This window comes from Nematocida major (genome assembly GCF_021653875.1).
Source record: "Nematocida major strain JUm2507 chromosome Unknown 2438, whole genome shotgun sequence".
NCBI classification, from domain to species: Eukaryota; Fungi; Microsporidia; genus Nematocida; species Nematocida major.
Genome location: NW_025952955.1, coordinates 301,833 through 319,160, shown reverse-complemented (window position 1 = coordinate 319,160; position 17,328 = coordinate 301,833). Strand labels below are relative to the sequence as shown.

Genomic DNA, 17,328 nt, shown 5'->3' with positions numbered 1-17,328 from the left:
CAAAAAGACGCAGCCGCGCACACTCAGCCAATCTGTAGTGCAGTTCGGCCATGCGCTGTTTTGCAAAGCGCCTGTTTCGATGGGTGCTTGCAGCATAGCTAGGAAGGTGCCAAAAGCAAAAACATGCATGCGCTGAAAATGCGCAATTCTGGCTGTGCGTGAAAATTTGCAAGCAGGGCAATTGTAGAGAGGCAATATGCTGTCTTTTTTAACTAGCTAGATTTATTGAATAATTTCCTACGCACACAGCTGTTTCCAGCATGCAAGGGCGCAATAGGCTGTCTTAGCCGATATTTTTGCAGATTTGCATAAAGTCTACATTATTTTTTCAGAAAATGCTCTTATCAGTTAATTTGTGCTTAAAGTCGGCGCTTGGGTGGGGAGCTGTATTTCTCGTAATAAGTGCCTTTGTGCAGTGCGGGGCGCAAGGCCCTGGGCCTTCGCGCTCAGGCTCCGGCATTCCTACGGACGGGCCGGGTTTTGTAGACCCCATAGACATTCTGTACAACTACAAAGAGCTGGACACCATGGACAAGACCCAAGCAATTTTCAAAATCATTCGGGCCATCAACAAAAACAACATAATGCAGATGAAGCGCGGCGTGGCCGTGTCCAGCGGAAACTACATCTTAAACCCGAGCACAGTGAGCATGTTTGAACGGCTGAAAAGCCTCAATCACTTCGGGTTTTTTGTGATAAACAATTTCGACACAAACGAGATGATTGAAATTGAGTACAAAAGAGAGGCGTTCCTGAAAAAGCTCAGCGAGAACAACAGGAAAAAAGAAAGCCCACTCCTTTCTCTTCTCACAGGCATCTACTCGGACGAAGCCGGGCTTTTGATGCCCTCCTTCAATGGAGACACCGCAGAGTATTCCGCAGACTACGCCATAAACACGTGCTTGAAAAACACAGACGAGACGCTGCACAAAATTCTCATGGAAATCGTAGAAATACCGAAGTACAACATTTGGGACAACCTATGTGTGCTAAGAAACACAATAGACGACCCAAGCATGCTGTACTTCGAGTATATGAACAAAGCCACGCACAATGCTGTGCGCTTTGAGCTCTATGCGCACGACCCGCTTTTGAGCATGCTCGTATACGTGCTCTCTGGGTGCCATCTTCCAGAGGCGCACATATACAGCCTAGAAATGCCCAAAGCCCACTACTGCTCGGCGCTGAAAAGCAAAAACAACACGGCCATGCACATTGAAATATGCCAAAGCGCGAACAAGATATGCAAAAACACATGCAGCGATCTTGATGCAATGGAAAAGCTAAAAACCATCCACCAAGCGAAGACCAGCATGAGCTTATTCAAAGTTCAGAAAATATTCTGCCAAGTAAACATAGGCGAAGCTCCAGTGAGCCAGGCTGTCCAGACCCTCAAGGACGTATTAACCCAGCAAAACCAGCTGATCGTTCTTTCCATACAGGGGGACTTCAGCCAGGCATACCTGCTCAAATACTCGCGGGACGGAAAAGGCAAGGCAAAGTACGACATAAACGAGGACCTGCGGCCTAGGTGCATGAGCGAAGACGTTATGTACGAGGACCCTCCCGGGCCAACCTCCTTCAACATACCCTACCAGGACCCGGCGACCGGAAAGCAGAGCATCCTCGTGATAGCTCCTCCTAGCAAAGAAATGCTTACCTTGGGCGAGACTTACGAAATGGGCCTGTTAATGTGGAGTGACCCGGTGTATGAAAACATCATATGGGTGCAGCTGGTCAACGAGAACAAGCAGATTTACATAATGCCGTACGGGACCAGCAGCGAAGGGTTTACCACCCTGCTCTCATGTATGCTGGGACAGAAGTCGTATAGCGCAGATTTGGCGATGCAGACAATATACATGGGCCTATGCAGCGTGACTTCGGGAAAGGACATGATGGACACGCTTGCGATATCCGAGGGCGCGTACTACAGGCAGCTCCTAGGCCTCGCAACCAAAGCGGCAGGCCCCAAAATAGATAGAATGCGCACGCGCATACAGGAAAAGTACAAAGCCCTGACCAGCGAGTCAAACAAAATTGTGCAGGACGTTCTTATGAACAAGCAGAAGAACGATGCGTGTGCATGCATAAGCTTTGAGAATCGAGACAGAATTTCAAAAACAAACGGCAAGGATGCAGACAATACCACTGTATCTTTAGACATAAAAAGAATACAGGAGATGCTTAAACATCAAGACATGAAAAAGAAGGCTCAGTAGAAGTAGAACAGGCCCGTACAGCCTTCCGCTCCCAGGAAGAGTGAAATAAATGTCGGTTCATGCCTATTTTGGGCTCCCAAGATTTATGCTTTAACAGGGATGCGCCAAGCCCTGGGCAGGCCATCAGAGTGCGTTTTCGCGCATGTTTTTTATCTGCGAGTCCTTGCCGGGCCTTGTGCCCCTCCAGCATTTATTCGTAAATTTTTTCGCTTCCGCATGGAAGGAAACGCGGAGAATCCGTTCAACATAAACCCAAGGCAGAAAAGAAAGTACGAGGCCAAAAAAAGATCCGAAGAGATCCGGGAGCTGGAAATAAAGTACAAAGACGAGGAGATGTCCGAGAGCACGGAAGACGATGCGTCGTACGACGAAAGAGAAGAGGAGAACATGGCCGTGCAAGAGCTAATAGAGAAGATCAGAGCAAAGGATCCGAAAATATACGAAAAAAGTGCCCGAGTTTTTGAAGAGATAGAAAGCGCGCACAAGTCGCAAAGCGAGTCCACGCAAAAGCCTTCGGCCGAGGCCCCGTACAGGCTGAAGGAGTACTACCGGGAAACCGTTCTCCAGGAAGTGTCTAAGCTGTCAGAAGAGATGGACTCCGAAAAAACAGCGCATGAAAGCGCAGTCTCTGCGAGTGCAGGCGAAAAGCGCATAGAATCCAGCGACAGCGCGCCGGCAGGCGCCCAGGACAAGGAAAGCGGCCTGCCAAATAAAGGCCGCGCAATCGACTCGTTCTTGCACGCATTGAACGAAATGGACACGGGCGACCAGCTATTCCATAAAAAGCAGGCGGAGGAAGAAAACGACGCGGGCGCAGAAGACTTTTTGACGGAGTATGTTCTGAAGGGAGGATGGCAGAAGGAGTGCGAAAAGCCCAACGAGGAAAACTTCCTGCAGGAAGACAGCGAGGAGATTGAGCTGATTGAAGAGTTTGACCAGGAAATAGCGCCCACTGCAGGCGGCGCATACTCCACCGTGAAGAAGCCGGCCCAGCGCAGAAAAAGGAAAGAGCTGAAGAAGCAGCTGAGGAACAGAGAGGAGGAAAAGCAAAGGCAGGAAGAGATAAAAAGGCTCAAAAACCTGAAGAAGCAGCAGTTTGCAGACAGGCTGAGCATACTGCGGAGCGTGTCTGGCGTCAGCAAGAGGAAGCTTTCCAAGATCCGGCTGGAGGAGTGCTACGACAAAAAGGAGTTTGACAAAACACTGGACAGCATTTTTGGAGAGTCGTATTTTGACGAGAAAGAGACAAAACGGCCAAAAATCAAGGGGTTTGAGATGGAGGCCGAGGAGCTGAAGCAAATGGAGAGGCTTGCAAACGACGGAGAGATGCAAGCCGACCGAAACGCCCTTTCCGAGATCCGCAAAATCATCTCGGAAATCCGCGAAATTGGAGAGGAGTATGAAACACTTAAGAAAAGAGGCGACTTCGAGTACGTGGAAATGCCTACGGTGAACATAGGGCTCTCGGTGCGCGACATTCTGCTGGCAGACGACAAGTTCCTGAAGAAAAACTACTCCATAAAGAAGTTTGCTCCGTACCAAGAGGAGTATGAAAAAAAGAAAATGGAAAGGTATCTTAAAAGAACACATAAATAAAGTATGCGATATAGTTAGAACAACTCTGTCTAGAAGCTCGAACTGCCCCGCCATCGAGTATTTTTCTGGCATGAAGTGCAGCAGAGCTGCTCTAGGCTCATGTTTGTGCCAGAGCGGGCCTTTTTTAAAGAGAGTGCGCCTGCCGCACGCGTGGACATGTTTTGAGCGTGGCTGGAAAATGCGTATGAAAAGTAATTTGCACGGGTTTTATTTATTTCAAATGCACACGGTTTGCTATTTTCTGGGTGTGCTGCTACAGGGCAGCGGATGCTCATTTTCGGCAGGCAGACCAACAAAGCATGCGAAACACGCATAGATCGGTGCACAGGCCGTGCTTGCCCGCCCAGAACCCCGTGATTTCGCGCAAGGCTATCTGCAGTGGAGATGCAAACACGCTGGCTGCGCGTGCATGCCGGTTGGGCGCTGATTCAGATGCAAGGCACGCGCACAGTGCGCCAGCCAAGCAAAAATCATCAAAAGTGGGCCTTTAGAGCTGCAAATGGCTGTCCTTTGTTTGGTTGTTTTTTGCGCTTTCATTGGGCCTTTCCAAAATGCAGGATTTATTCGGCATTTTCGCAGCACGGTCTTATTGGTGCATCGAATTTACTCAAGATAGGAGTACTGGGCTGAAACCATTTCACTTCAAAAGAATGCAGGAGCCTATGCCAGACGTAAACAGAGCACCTTCTATGGTGCTGGTCATGGATAGTCCTATGGCTACGCCTGACTTCAGAGCATACAGAGTGAGGCAGCTAATAGACGGAGTGACGCAAACATCCTTTGTAAGGACACTTTCGATTCTTTCCGTTCTCTTCAAGCTATTCCAAATAAGCATAAACATAATTGCGCTGACATTTACAAAGAACGACAAAGCACAAAGCCCGTTCAGGCTCTTTATCATTGTGTACACCGCCCTGATAGCCGCAAACGCAGCATCGTTCACGATCCGGCACTGGAGATACATGCTAAACAGGACTCCCCTAGAGTTCACGCAGAGCGCAGAGTCCACGCTGTTCAACAACCTGCTCGACATTCTCACGCTTTTCCTGTACTTCATAGGGTTTAAATGGCTGCAGCAGTACTCGCCAAGCAAGCAGGAAATTCCGGTGCTGTACACGCTCACAAAAGTGTGGGTTTTCTACGGGATTGTGGTTGTGCTTTCCCCCATTTTCTCAGTTATTTTGATTCTCCTGCTCCTAAACTACGTGCGCCCGTCGCTCCCTGTCGTGGAGTATGCGCCCGGGGGAAAAATCCAGGAGGAAGACGCACAGTGCACGATCTGTTTGGCTCCATACGAAGAAAAAGAGAAGATCAGAAGGCTTCCGTGCAACCATCATTTTCACATGGGGTGTATAGACGAGTGGTTTTGTGTGGATGATGTTTGCCCTTTGTGCAAGCGGCCTGTGAATCCTTTGTACGACGTTGCAGGCGGGTACCTCTGACGGGGTTTTAATTGCAAGAACTTTTTTAGAAATGGAAAGACTCTCGGTTGTAGAGTGCTTGCAGATGCGATACTTAAACGAGAGAGAGTCCAAGCGGATTCTGCCGTACGACGAAGACCTTATGGGAAGAGCGCACTTTTTGCTGCACCGGCAGAAAACTCGTGAGAGAGAAGAAGCAAACCGAAACAGAACAAAAGAGCACGTATACAGAATTGAGACGGAAAGAATCGAGTGGCTGCTGACAGAGTATCTTCTGGTGCGCATGGAGAAGATTCGAAGCGACTTCTACAAGACAGATCTGCATCTTCTATCAGAGGAGGAGAGGGAGTACCAGCAAGAGTACATCCGCATAAACACAGAGACAGAGCTGCGCCTTCCGGAAGAGGAGATTCCCGAGAGGCATCGGGAAGAAAATTCCTCCGAGGTGCATGGGATATACGTGCTAGACGACTTGCAGGACGTGGTCATAGATGGAGAAATCCTGACGCTGTCTCCAGGAGAGTTTCTTATAGGAGACATTTCAACAGCAGAGGATTTGGTAAACGATCTGGCTGTTCTTCTAGTGTAGGAGGGCAGCAGCAAATAAAACAGACAAATAGTAAAGAGTGCGTGCGTGTGTTGAATATGCTTATATGGCGCGTTGGCGGGCCGCTTTTGCTGCGCGCTCTCGCCCTGCTGCCGCGCGTTAAGAATTAGCCTGCGCTTTTCTTTATTTATACTTTGCCTTTTTCAAACTCCTACACGCGTCCTCTACGAAGACCTGACTCCTTCATCCTCAAACGAGTACTCGATAAAGTGCTCTGCCTCTTCGTCTTTGTCCTTGAAGATTCTTCGCTCCTTCAGCCGGTTCCACATGTCCTCGTTTGTTTCGTCCGCAGTCTCCGTCATAAGGGACTTCATAGTGTGGATGTTTTGCACAGACGGCCTCCCTTCGACGCTCTTCAGGTTCTCCAAAACCTCCTCGCACACTCTCTCGATGTATTTCTTTGTGTTCTGGTTGTCCATCGCCATGGGCAGCACCTCCAGCGTATAGTTTGGGTGGTAGTGGTCAAAGTATTCGGTGTACGGGAGCTCCACAGAGACGTCCACGTCTGCCAAAACCGCGGTCTCGTACGCCCAGACTCTTGAGACGTTGGAAACCGTGTATCCGCCTCCGCCCAAAATCATGACGGGGATGTTCAAGGACTTAACAAACTCCACGCACCCGGCGTGTCCCTTGTGCGTGAGGTTGAAGCACCCCAGCCGGTCCCCGGCCAGAGAGTCAGCGCCGCACTGCAGAACAATCACCTCGGGCTTGAACCTGTCTGTGGCCGCGCCTACAATAGGCTTGAATATCGACAGATATGTCATATCGTCAATTCCCGAGTTCAAGGGCACGTTTATGCTGTACCCCCGCCCCTTCTCGATTCCCGTGTCCGTAACTGCGCCCGTTCCTGGGAAAAACTCTCCGTGCATGTGGAAGGATATTGTCATAACACGGTCGCTGCAGTAGAAAGCCTCCTCAACGCCGTCCCCATGGTGCACGTCAATATCAATGTACATCACCCTCTCGTTGTATCTCAGCAGCTCCAAAATCCCCAGGACAATGTCGTTTACGTAGCAAAATCCAGAAGCCTCCCGTCTCTTCGCGTGGTGCAGTCCGCCAGCCCAGTTGATGGCGACGTCGCATATGCCTTCGTTGATGTGGGTGGCGCCCTGTATGGAGCCGCCAGCTGTGATTTGGCAGTATTCGTAAACGCCCTCAAAAACAGGGCAGTCTTCTATCATGTTGTATTTAGACAGCTCTTTTTCCTTTGAGTCGGAGTTTTCCTTCCGCACTCTCTGCAGAAACTCAATGTAGTCGTCCGAGTGGAAGCGCGTGAGATCATTAAAAGTTGCTGGAATGGGCGTATACACGTTCATTCTTTTAAATATCGAGTAGTTCATCACCAAAGAGTGCGTGAGTCTGATTCTGTGCGGTTTCATAGGGTGCCCTGGTGCGTATTTGTAATTGCCAATCTCCTGATCGTAGAAGTACGAAATGTTCCGCATGCTAAAAAGAAAAAGAGACAAATATAAAAGTAATAGAAATAATTAAATATCAGAATAAAGAAGGCAAGGCCCTGCACAGCGATGGGGCAAGGCAGAGGCCGTATAAGCAGTGTTTCGCAGGGCGGGTATATAAGGCGAAAATGTGCGCTCTCTGGGCGCATGCCATGGCCAGATGCGCGCTGGGGCTGGAAGATGCATGTGATAGTCCAGCGGAGTGTGCTGGGCCTATGCTGTTTGCTTGCCTTGTGCGATATAGGATGGCCAAGGCCTGTTTTCAGCGAGTCGATATGTTTTTGGCCGGCGCTGTGTTTGCGGACTCTGCAAGATGGAATGACATTTAATAGATGCATTCTGTTTGTGCTGTCTAGATGATTTGCGTGCCAAATATGCCTACAAGGGGTCTACTGAAGAGGGAGCGTGTTTGACATGAAATGTACACGGCACGCCCGCATGTGCACGCACAGGCTAATTTTTGCGTCTCCGCCCTCTCGGGGGATTCTTCTGTTTTCGGCCTTTTGCAAAGCCTTTCATTTTTGCTCGGATTTTCTGCAAATTTTAATGCCTCAGTACACGAACATAATAAAGAGGCGCACGCACGTGACAAGAGAGGAAGCTCTCATATGCTTGAGCGTGAACGGGGAGGAGTTTGACAGATACTGTGTGCTCACGGACACGCACCCGTACATCAACTCGAAGGACAAGCTCACCAATAAGTCCACCCGGGTCCAGTACACGCTAACGGACATCCACCGAATTCGAGAGTCCGAGCCGTACAAGAAAATGAAGATGAAAAAAGAGAATGCCAGAAAAAGAGACGTGTACGCCAGGAGAGGGCAGCTGTACAAGCTAGAGCACCTGCGAGAGGAGAAGATAGACTACGGCAAGATCCTGCTAAGCAAGTACCCGTCCTTTGAAGATGTATATGAGGACCTGGGGGAGGCCTTGACTGTGCTTATACTTGCAGAAAGGCTGATCCGAAACAGGAGCAGGCTGCTGCGGGGCTTTGAAGTAAACATATACAAGAAGATATGTAGAGAGCTTTCTCTGTTCTATCTGTACTTGATGGCCGTGCAGCCAGAGTACAAAGTGTTTTTGTCGAAAGAGGGCATATACTACAGCACAGAAGTGTGCGGAAACGAAGTGTTTTGGAAGGAGGCGTACCCGCTTGCAGATCCGGAGGATGCGCTCGGAATAAACTACAACGTGATCGTGCAGACGGCAGAGTTTAACGCATACCTTCTGGAGAAAGTCAACTTCAGGCTGTACAAGGCTCTTGGAGACGCCCACGTTGAGTGTTTGCGCGAGGTTCGTAGAAGGCACAGCGACGCCAAAGAGGGGGACGCGCCTCAGAAAGCAGAAAACACGGCAGAAGAGAAGGATGGCGAGGAAGCGCCCGCTCGGTACAAAGCCCCTGTGCGGTCTCTGCAGTGCGAGGACGACACCAGAGAAGAGTTCGTCCGGGAAATGGACACGGGCGAGTTCGGGGGCTTCAATCTCTTGGACATGCACCGGGAAATGCCCGCATGCAGCAGAGCGGGCCTGTTCAAAGGGAGCGTGTTTTACATATGCAGCAGCGTAGGGACTATAATGCACTCCATTCGGATGCTCGTTGTGTCGGGAGGAGGCCGGGTGGCGCGCACAGAAGAGGAGTCTACAATATACATATGCAAAACAGTGCCAAGCAACTTCCGGGTGGAATACAACTATGCACACCCACAAATTGTGTACGACAGCTTGAACGCAAATCTGCTGCAGGATGTTTCCAAGTACAGGCCAGGGAAAGAAATTGTGCCGCACGTTTGCCCGTACAAGAGCATGCTAGACGTCACGGATTTGGACACATTCAATCTGTCGCAGAGGAAGAGACAGGAAATAGAGTCGCTCGTAAACCACAGAAAGTAATAAAGAAATAATTGATGCGCGAGTTTGCGTTTGCTCGAGCGGCCAGGCGAGAAAAATTGCAGAGGCAAGGCCGAAGAGCAGAAATAAATTGTGTGATTTATTTACACTGTGCGCAAGCAGCAGACGCGATGGCATGCGCAACTATCTAGCTGGCTACTATTAGTAGCTACGCGTCGGCCAAACCATGCTATTTTCCCTCTACCATTCGATGTCTGGGTGGCTAGCTAAATGCTGCTAGCGCCAAGGCATATCCGCTACAGAAATGCATCGCTGGACGGCTGCAGGCGCTTGCTCCTCAGAGCAGCTCTTGGCGTGGAATTGCTGGGCAGGCCTATAAAGGAGTCGTGATTGGGTTCTCGTACACCTCGGGCTCGATCTTTCGCGTGTGCTGGAACTTCAGGCCATCCCCCTGCGTGGTCCAGCTGGGCGTAAACCACATGTACCAGGACTCGCCCATTATGCTCTTCCAGTTCTGGTAGTATCCCATGTTGTACGATATGTTTGTGTTCTCAACAGGATGCAGCCTCTCCTGCGGCGTCTGGTTTATGCATATGGAGTACACGCCCTCCACCAGGTAGTAGAGTATCATCGCAAGCCACACAGATTGTATGCACACGGCGAGGATGACAGGCATGATTGTGTATATTCTGGTGTCGTTCCATATTAAAGTGTCCACAAAGCATCCCAGCGATATTATGCTCAGAAGCGCCGAGTAGAAAAGAAACACAATGTAGAACTTGTAGTTGGTGAACCCTATGCACAGGTCGCACCACGTAAGGTGCCTGTACATAAGAAGCAGACACCTGCTGCACTTGGTGCAGTGGTAGCTTCGCATGGGCTGCGCCGTGTTGCATATAACACAGATGCTCATTTCGTGCTTGTACGCGAACAGGCTCTCTTTCTCGAAGGGGTTTATGCAGAGGCTGCTGTCGTCAGAGTCCGAGTCTTTCTCTGCGGCTTCTGGAAACAGCTCCAAAGTCGTGCAGTTTCTGGATATTGACATTCTCAGGAAGGAGAAGCCCACCAGGAGAATAAGCACTTGGAAAACCACAAAAACCACGAGCGTCGGGATGGACACTCTTTCCAGCACCTGTATGGCGTACAGCGTGTTGAAGGAGAAGAACAGGTAGATAGTCCCAAATATAAGAACAGACCTCATTATGGCTGTCCACACACTGGAGAGCACGCTCTGCACTTCAGACATAAATAGCAAACAATTCGTTTTTTTATTCATGGAAAATGAGCGTGCAAGAAAGAGGAAGCTTTCTCTGGAAGAGCCGAGCAAAAAGCAAGAAAGCGTCAAGTACAGCGTAAAGCGGACGGAGTGTGCGTATTGCAGCGTGAAGCTGCGAATAACAAACACGTTCGGGTGCAAGTGCAAGAGAGTCTTCTGCGGGAAGCACAGATACTCTGACGAGCACAGCTGCGAATACGACTACAGAAAAGAGAACATGCTGCGCCTGGAGAAAGAGAACCCCCGAATCATTCCCTCCAGAATATCAAATGCATAGGCAGCAAGGAATGTAATAAGAATAAACAAGCGAGGGGGTGGAAAGCAGGAGCGCAAGCACGCGAAAGCACGCGGCAGCGCCTACCAAGCCAGACCGATCAGCGAGGCACTTTTCAAGGAAACAGCCGGGCGATTTTAGCCTCCGCTGCAAGAAAATGTTTCTGTGGGCGGGCTATCCCATGCCTGCAGGCAAACAAACAACCCTGCAAGCGGCCCAGTAAATGGCCCAGCAAGCAATTCAGTAAATTATAAAAAAATGATTCAGCGAGTGATTCTGTGACTTACAAGAAAGCGGCCGCAGGCTCTGGCACTTCCCCGCAATAAAGGCAGCAGACTGCCGCATTTCGTTGCATGCGCCGACTTTTTCTTTTCTTTTCCGCGTGCAAATTTTCTGCTATGGAGTATCTAAAGAGAGTGCACATGTCGGAGCTGAACGGCATGTCCTGGGAGGAGAAGGAAAAAGTCTCTGAGCGGGTCATTGGCATCACAAAGGGGGAGGTGAACGAGATAATTAAGATAAACAGTCTTGCGAGAAAACTGGAAATATTCATACGCCATGCGTCAACGGACTCCCTTGGGCTGTTGCTGGAGAATCTAAAGATTTTGGACGTGCACAACAAAAACATCACATATGCGCTGGAGAGCATTCTGAAGCGAATAGAAGACCACAAAATACTCACAGACGCGTACAAGTCGCTCGTGGAAAAGGTTTCAAAGCTCGTGTGCAAGAACATCACGAAGTCCCTCAGAAGCAAAGGCACAAACCACATCATACGCGCCCTGCTGCGGATAGACCACAAAAGCGAGGGCCTCAAAGACGAGATGAAAGCTCTTCCGATGGGGCACTTCCTGGAGGAGTCGACAAGGTCCGCAACGTACGCGGAGTACCTTGTGCGCGCAGAGAGCAGCGAGAGGGAGCGGGTGGTTGCGTACTTGGTGGAGAGCATGCGCGTGGAGAACGTGAAAAACTACAACTCTTTTCTGTACGAGATAGCGTGCAGGTTTGCAAGCAGGGAGCAGCTCGACAAAATGTACGCGGTGATCCGGCCGGTTCTCATGGACATCTGCAAAGACCCCGTGGGCAACTACTTCATGCAGGCGTTTGTCTCGGCGTTCTCGGCACAGACGGTGTACGCGGAGATCGAGGGGGAGGTGCACACGTTCCAGGCGAACAACAACGTGCTGCACAAGCTGCTCATCCGGGCTGCAGAGGAAGGGGCTGTGCATGTTTTGGAGAGCGCAGTCAAGAGAGTTTTTAGACAGGACCAGCTCATGCATACGTTGCTGTTCCACGGGGCAGACGGATTCGACTCTAAGTCGTACAAGCTGGGAGTGAAGTACCTGCAGGTCCCGACAAGGTACCGGGAGGAGATGCAGGTGCAGTGCCTGGGTCTGTACGAGGCATTCTGGGTGCGCAACAGAATCGGGCAGGAGATTATTGTGGAGCTGCTGAGATCGGGGCTGGGCACGGAGCTGAAAACGCTCTTCCTGAGCACGCTCTGCAGAGACTTGGTCGGCATAAAGGAGGCCCGGGGCGGGGAGAAGGTGCTGGATGCAATGTGGAAAGTGGCAGATGCGGGCGTGAGGAGGAAAATATCCGCCGTGCGAAGCAGAGAATAACGCAATAAGCACCAAGCGGGCGCGGATAGAGCCTGGCTTGGCAGTGTGTTTCTGCATAGAGGTCAGAGAGCTGCGCTGTGGAACAGCATATTGCCAATGCACGCACTGGCTAAAGCTCTGCCGCTATTGTAAAGCGAACTACAAACAGCCCCGGCCTGCTTTTCCATGCTTTCGCAGGGGCACACTTTGCCAACTATGCATGTGCGCTGCAGCCGCGGTGTCCCCTGAAGAGAAAAAATTTGGAATACTAGCAGAATAGTGCCGCCAAACAGCTTCGGACCAGTAATATAGTGCGGCCGACCTTTGCTAGGCGGTTGCCACGGCCATGTGCTGTAGTCGCAAAGAAAACTCTAGTATCGCGTCATTATGTCTATTACTGCCGGCCAATCACCAAATAAATACTATTATCACACGCTAGAAATCTTTGTATATGTGGTGAACTCTTGGAATTTCCACACTATTCGAGAAGGCCGAGATCATGATCCCGATAGATTTTTATGGTGTGGATGCGAAAAAAGTGAGATCACTAGTGATCAGGCAAAGCATAAATACGCGAGCAAGTTCAATTTCAGAGGCATAAAAATAAAAACACCATAAGATTAAGTCAATCTAAAGTCGGCAGCGGGGGTTCTCCAAAGGATAATAAATCTTTACTGGAACTTGTCTTAGACAATAGTGCGAGCATGACCCGGATTTATGACAGTATATCGCCCAGATGTTTATTTATGATTTGTTAGTATAAATTATATAAAAACAAATTACCCATGCAAATTACTAACTTGGGGGCAACTCCGGTCAAAGACCAAAGTACCAAACGAGAGATAGAAAGAGCACTAATAGTCATAAAGGTGGGCATGAAAAGAGAGAAGAACATATGGCAGATAATCGAGGAGATATCAGACGTGGACATACAGAAGATACTAGTCAAGGGAATAGAAAGCGGAAGCATAAGAAACGAGGAGACGAGTAGAGAAAAAGACATAGAATTCATAACAGGGGAAGTGAACCGGTATATGGATCAAGTGGAAGCGGAAAGGGAGAAAGCGGAAATGAAAGCGGAACTAGCGGAAATGAAAGCAAAGATGGCGAACATGGAAGCGAGCAGGCGAATGCCAATTAAGAGGTGTTACACATGCGGAAAACCAGGGCACATAGCAACAATGTGTTATGCGAGAAGACCAAGTGAAGGTGACAACATCAATAGAAGAGGAAGTGCACATTTGCCAAATAAAGTTGAAGAGAAAAATAGGAAAATAGAAGGTGGCGCGGACCTAGTAGAAACATCAAAGAAGTTCAAGAAAGTTGCAATTAACATCATGAAGTGGGAAAACCGTGAACAGTACGTGGCAGGAGTAGTAGACTGCTATACAGGAAGAATGATGCTGGAGGAATTAGAAAGCAGAACCACGAAGGAAATAATAAGAGTACTGGAGAAAGTATGGTACACGTGGGGAGGCATCGATGAACTAGTGAGTGACAACGGAAAAGAACTGGTAAGTAAGAGCGTAGAACACTGGCTGTGGGATAATGGAATCAAGCACAGAATAATAAGTACAGAAGAAACAGCACGGATGAGGTGCTGGTTAAGGATTAGTAGTAAAGCACTGTATCAGTGATTCATATATCCGTAATGAGAAGAGCAAACTAAAGAAAAGACGATATTACGACCTGAAAGAAGTGCCTGAAATTTAGTCAGGTACTCGTGCTTATCAAGACAAGCACTGGGGGGGGGGGATGTTAGTATAAATTATATAAAAATAAATTATCCATGCAAATTACTAACTTGATTTAATTTCGCCACTTCTGCATAGCTCTACACCAGCCGATTTGGAGGCAGGCCTGCTCTCAGCGCCGTTTTTTTTGGGAGTCGGAGCCCCTGCAGCGGAATGCATATTTTGCAAAATGAGAAAATCACTTAGATCATATTTGAAAAACTTTTTCTTCTTTCCAGTTTTTTATTACATGCAAAGACCATTTGATTCCGAAGGAGAACTGGATGGTAAATATTTGTTTGTACCGCAAAACGAGCGAAATCCACACAATGTATTTACATCGTACAAGACCGCGATCAACACGACAGCAAAGCAGATCAAAAAGGGATTTTCAGATATCGAGACGAGCTTCTCGCAGTTTGAGACAAGATCAAGCAAGATCACGCGCGGAGCGGCCCAGAACGACCCGAATGCAGAAGACGACAGGCTTCCGGAAAGCCCGGGGCTGCAAGAAAAAAAAGAAGAGAAGAACGGCCAGAGCATATTCTTCCGGGTGTTCACAAACGGAGTCTCGCAGACGCTGTTTGAGTTTATCTGCAACATAGAGCGGACGTTCACGCTGAACGACCACTCTTTCCTAACGGGCATGTTCCTTGTGCTGATGGCCGTGCTTTTTGAGCTGCTGGTATACTGTGTGTTCACTCTGTACATGCCCATAATGTATGTGCTGGGAGCAATAATAGTGATCAGATACAGCATCACCAGGACGGTTTCTGACTATGTAATAGTTATGTGCATCATGGGCATTCTGTCGATTGTGATGATACTCGGCGCTTTCAATGCAATTTGGTACATACTGTGCATACTCTACATAATACTCACCATTAAGTGGGTTGGCGATGCCTCCATGCACACAAGATACTCTGACATTGTGCTGCTTTCGGTTGTTGTGCTGTCCAGCATTTCTCTGTCGCTGATGAGCTACTGGGGCGACCGCATGGTAAACAGCGTGTACTGGTATGCGTATATGCAGGCGGCGCTATACGTATTTGTGCTGTTCAATGCAGGTACTCTTAGATACCTGTACAACTGGATAAAGTATGCTCTAGTCGGCAACATAAACAGAAAAGAAGGGCAAACCAGCCGCAGAAACCACACCCAGGGAAATATCATGAGGGAACAGTATGAGGAGCAGCCCCCCAGGCCAGAGCCTGCCCAGAAGAGCGCGCGTCTTGCTTCTCTGTTTAAGTTTGGCACATTCTGGAACTTAGTGATATTGTCGTACTCTTTCATAACAGGATTCATCGTATTTGTAGGCATTTTGCACGCGCACCAGAGTGTGGCCGCATACGCAATGCGCACACAGAGATACAATGTCTCCATGTGGTAAGAGGTGGTGGCCGACAATATCGGTAAGCCGTGCCGTCTGAGTATGCCCACGCATCGTAAGAGGCAGCACCCAAGGACAGGCTGCAAAGACCTAAGCACAATCTATACATTGGCCAGGCCAGCGCAGCACTGCGACAATATGCTTGCATAATATGAATAAAGTTTATGATTGTTGAGAATATACCTAAGCCAGCGTGCGGTGAAACAAGCAAGTCAATTGGGGCTTTTGTATGCTGAAAGCATGTGTAGTGCACATACACACGAAATGGCAAAAGGTGGGGCGCAGCCGCACTCTGCCGAAACACCCCTTTCCAAGCGCAAGTCGCTAGGTTCTGAGGGGAGTAGTACTTCGTGGCTGTGCCTGCACCCAGACAGCACCGTAAATGTGGTACTTTACACCCGGAATTATTTTTTATTCTTTAATGCCTCGGCTGTACTCGTTCGACATGAAGCAGTGTTTTGCCAAGATGTGTTCTGCTGAGAAGTTGATTCGGCAGAATTCTGTAAAGCCCTTGAAACCGACTAGAAGGTTTGGAGGCCTTGTTTTGTCCCCTGCAGGCACGAGCGTGGTGTCGCCCACCGATAGAAAGTACATTGAAAAGTACGGGCTGGCAGTTGTCGACTGTTCTTGGAACAGAGTTGAAGAGATAGACTTTAAAACACTCCCAGCCATGCGGAACCGGCTGCTTCCTTACTTGGTTGCAGCAAACACGATAAACTATGGAAGGCCGTGCAAGCTAAACTGCGCAGAGGCCTTCTCGGCTGCGCTTTTCATATGCGGGTTTAAAGACGAGGCGAAGAATCTTATGGAGACGTTCTCGTACGGGCAGGAGTTTTTTAAAATCAACAGCGAGCTGCTGCTGGCGTACTCTGAGTGTGCGTCCGCCGAGGAAATTATTAAAGTACAAAATGAGCAGATTTCTGCACGAAAAAATAAAGAATGAAGTGTCCGTACTGCGGGTGTGCGAAGATGCAGGTGCTCTCGGGAACTGTCTATTGTGGGGAGTGCCAGTCGTACTTTAGAGTTTCCGACGATGGGTATGTGCCTATCTTTATAGAGAACAAAACTGTATACAGGAAGTATCAGAAAGTTCCGGAGAGGCGGATTCTATGCAGCGCGTGCCAGGAGAGGAACGAGGCCGAGGGAGAGAGAATCAAGGCAGAGGAGGAGCAAAACATGCGCATGAGAAGGTCTGTCAAAAGGCAGAATCTGAGCGAGCTTTGCCGAGAGTGCGTCTGCAAAGTGAACGAGAAGCTTGAAAGTGACGACAGAAAATTCACCCGCCCGTACAGGACATTTCTGCAGAGAAGAAAGCTCGCCCTCTTCGGGATTTTGGTTCTCTCCGCAGGAGTGTATTGGGGAGCCTGCAGATGGCTTGGCGCGCTGATTCTGATGGGAGGCGCGACCTGGGAGGCGCGAAGCAATGCCCGCCGAGTGTGCGTCTGGGCTCTGTGCGGGTTCAGGTGGGGCGTCTGGATCCTGTGGGGAGAGATTATGTGGAAGCTCTGCACGTGGAAGCTGCAAGAAGTCACACGGCTGCGCGTGACCGTGGACGTGGAGAAGATCCAGAAGGACATCCTGAGAAAAGTAAAGAGCCTGAAGCTGCTGGAAGGCCCCAGGGAGGAAAAAGCCCCGGAGAGAAGCTTCCTTCACCGGGCATACAGCCAGCACCTGCGCGCAGGAGAGGAAGTGGAGGCGCTTGCAAAGGGAATATCAGGCCTCCAGATCCGAGATACCTGGTATAGAAAAGTAGACCGAATCGTAGAGTGGCTGGCCGCATGAGGATGCTTCAGCCGATTTGGGCCTGCCTGTGCAGAGACGACAGAAAAAATAAAGTGCTGTCTAATTGTTCTGTGGTAAATTCAGAGGGCGAAAACACTTTTAATTTTACTGGCATATATTT

The 17,328-nt window shown here is 49.3% G+C and overlaps 13 protein-coding genes across 13 annotated transcripts; 11 read left to right on the top strand and 2 right to left on the bottom strand.

Moving 5' to 3' along the window:
• Positions 1-335: 335 nt before the first annotated feature.
• Positions 336-2,222, top strand: NEMAJ01_0494 (uncharacterized protein; the record flags this gene model as incomplete). The annotated part of the gene is made up of 1 exon (XM_047914332.1): positions 336-2,222. The coding sequence occupies one exon, from the start codon at positions 336-338 to the stop codon at positions 2,220-2,222; it is 1,887 nt and encodes a 628-aa protein (XP_047770289.1).
• Positions 2,223-2,438: 216 nt separating this feature from the next.
• On the top strand, positions 2,439-3,818 carry NEMAJ01_0493 (uncharacterized protein; the record flags this gene model as incomplete). Its single annotated transcript, XM_047914331.1, has 1 exon — positions 2,439-3,818. The coding sequence occupies one exon, from the start codon at positions 2,439-2,441 to the stop codon at positions 3,816-3,818; it is 1,380 nt and encodes a 459-aa protein (XP_047770288.1).
• Positions 3,819-4,369: 551 nt separating this feature from the next.
• Positions 4,370-5,260, top strand: NEMAJ01_0492 (uncharacterized protein; the record flags this gene model as incomplete). Its single annotated transcript, XM_047914330.1, has 1 exon — positions 4,370-5,260. One exon carries the CDS (start codon positions 4,370-4,372, stop codon positions 5,258-5,260), a length of 891 nt encoding a protein of 296 aa, XP_047770287.1.
• A 31-nt stretch (positions 5,261-5,291) lies between these two features.
• Positions 5,292-5,828, top strand: NEMAJ01_0491 (uncharacterized protein; the record flags this gene model as incomplete). Its single annotated transcript, XM_047914329.1, has 1 exon — positions 5,292-5,828. One exon carries the CDS (start codon positions 5,292-5,294, stop codon positions 5,826-5,828), a length of 537 nt encoding a protein of 178 aa, XP_047770286.1.
• A 182-nt stretch (positions 5,829-6,010) lies between these two features.
• On the bottom strand, positions 6,011-7,291 carry NEMAJ01_0490 (histone deacetylase 1/2; the record flags this gene model as incomplete). The annotated part of the gene is made up of 1 exon (XM_047914328.1): positions 6,011-7,291. The coding sequence occupies one exon, from the start codon at positions 7,289-7,291 to the stop codon at positions 6,011-6,013; it is 1,281 nt and encodes a 426-aa protein (XP_047770285.1).
• A 558-nt stretch (positions 7,292-7,849) lies between these two features.
• NEMAJ01_0489 (pescadillo) lies at positions 7,850-9,193 on the top strand (the record flags this gene model as incomplete). The annotated part of the gene is made up of 1 exon (XM_047914327.1): positions 7,850-9,193. The coding sequence occupies one exon, from the start codon at positions 7,850-7,852 to the stop codon at positions 9,191-9,193; it is 1,344 nt and encodes a 447-aa protein (XP_047770284.1).
• A 331-nt stretch (positions 9,194-9,524) lies between these two features.
• Positions 9,525-10,397, bottom strand: NEMAJ01_0488 (palmitoyltransferase ZDHHC2/15/20; the record flags this gene model as incomplete). The annotated part of the gene is made up of 1 exon (XM_047914326.1): positions 9,525-10,397. The coding sequence occupies one exon, from the start codon at positions 10,395-10,397 to the stop codon at positions 9,525-9,527; it is 873 nt and encodes a 290-aa protein (XP_047770283.1).
• A 28-nt stretch (positions 10,398-10,425) lies between these two features.
• NEMAJ01_0295 (uncharacterized protein) lies at positions 10,426-10,704 on the top strand (the record flags this gene model as incomplete). The annotated part of the gene is made up of 1 exon (XM_047914133.1): positions 10,426-10,704. One exon carries the CDS (start codon positions 10,426-10,428, stop codon positions 10,702-10,704), a length of 279 nt encoding a protein of 92 aa, XP_047770090.1.
• Positions 10,705-11,099: 395 nt separating this feature from the next.
• On the top strand, positions 11,100-12,323 carry NEMAJ01_0487 (uncharacterized protein; the record flags this gene model as incomplete). The annotated part of the gene is made up of 1 exon (XM_047914325.1): positions 11,100-12,323. One exon carries the CDS (start codon positions 11,100-11,102, stop codon positions 12,321-12,323), a length of 1,224 nt encoding a protein of 407 aa, XP_047770282.1.
• Positions 12,324-13,087: 764 nt separating this feature from the next.
• Positions 13,088-13,939, top strand: NEMAJ01_0486 (uncharacterized protein; the record flags this gene model as incomplete). Its single annotated transcript, XM_047914324.1, has 1 exon — positions 13,088-13,939. One exon carries the CDS (start codon positions 13,088-13,090, stop codon positions 13,937-13,939), a length of 852 nt encoding a protein of 283 aa, XP_047770281.1.
• A 346-nt stretch (positions 13,940-14,285) lies between these two features.
• On the top strand, positions 14,286-15,425 carry NEMAJ01_0485 (uncharacterized protein; the record flags this gene model as incomplete). Its single annotated transcript, XM_047914323.1, has 1 exon — positions 14,286-15,425. The coding sequence occupies one exon, from the start codon at positions 14,286-14,288 to the stop codon at positions 15,423-15,425; it is 1,140 nt and encodes a 379-aa protein (XP_047770280.1).
• Positions 15,426-15,846: 421 nt separating this feature from the next.
• NEMAJ01_0484 (pre-rRNA-processing protein TSR3) lies at positions 15,847-16,368 on the top strand (the record flags this gene model as incomplete). The annotated part of the gene is made up of 1 exon (XM_047914322.1): positions 15,847-16,368. The coding sequence occupies one exon, from the start codon at positions 15,847-15,849 to the stop codon at positions 16,366-16,368; it is 522 nt and encodes a 173-aa protein (XP_047770279.1).
• On the top strand, positions 16,365-17,207 carry NEMAJ01_0483 (uncharacterized protein; the record flags this gene model as incomplete). Its single annotated transcript, XM_047914321.1, has 1 exon — positions 16,365-17,207. One exon carries the CDS (start codon positions 16,365-16,367, stop codon positions 17,205-17,207), a length of 843 nt encoding a protein of 280 aa, XP_047770278.1.
• Between the last annotated feature and the right edge of the window lie 121 nt (positions 17,208-17,328).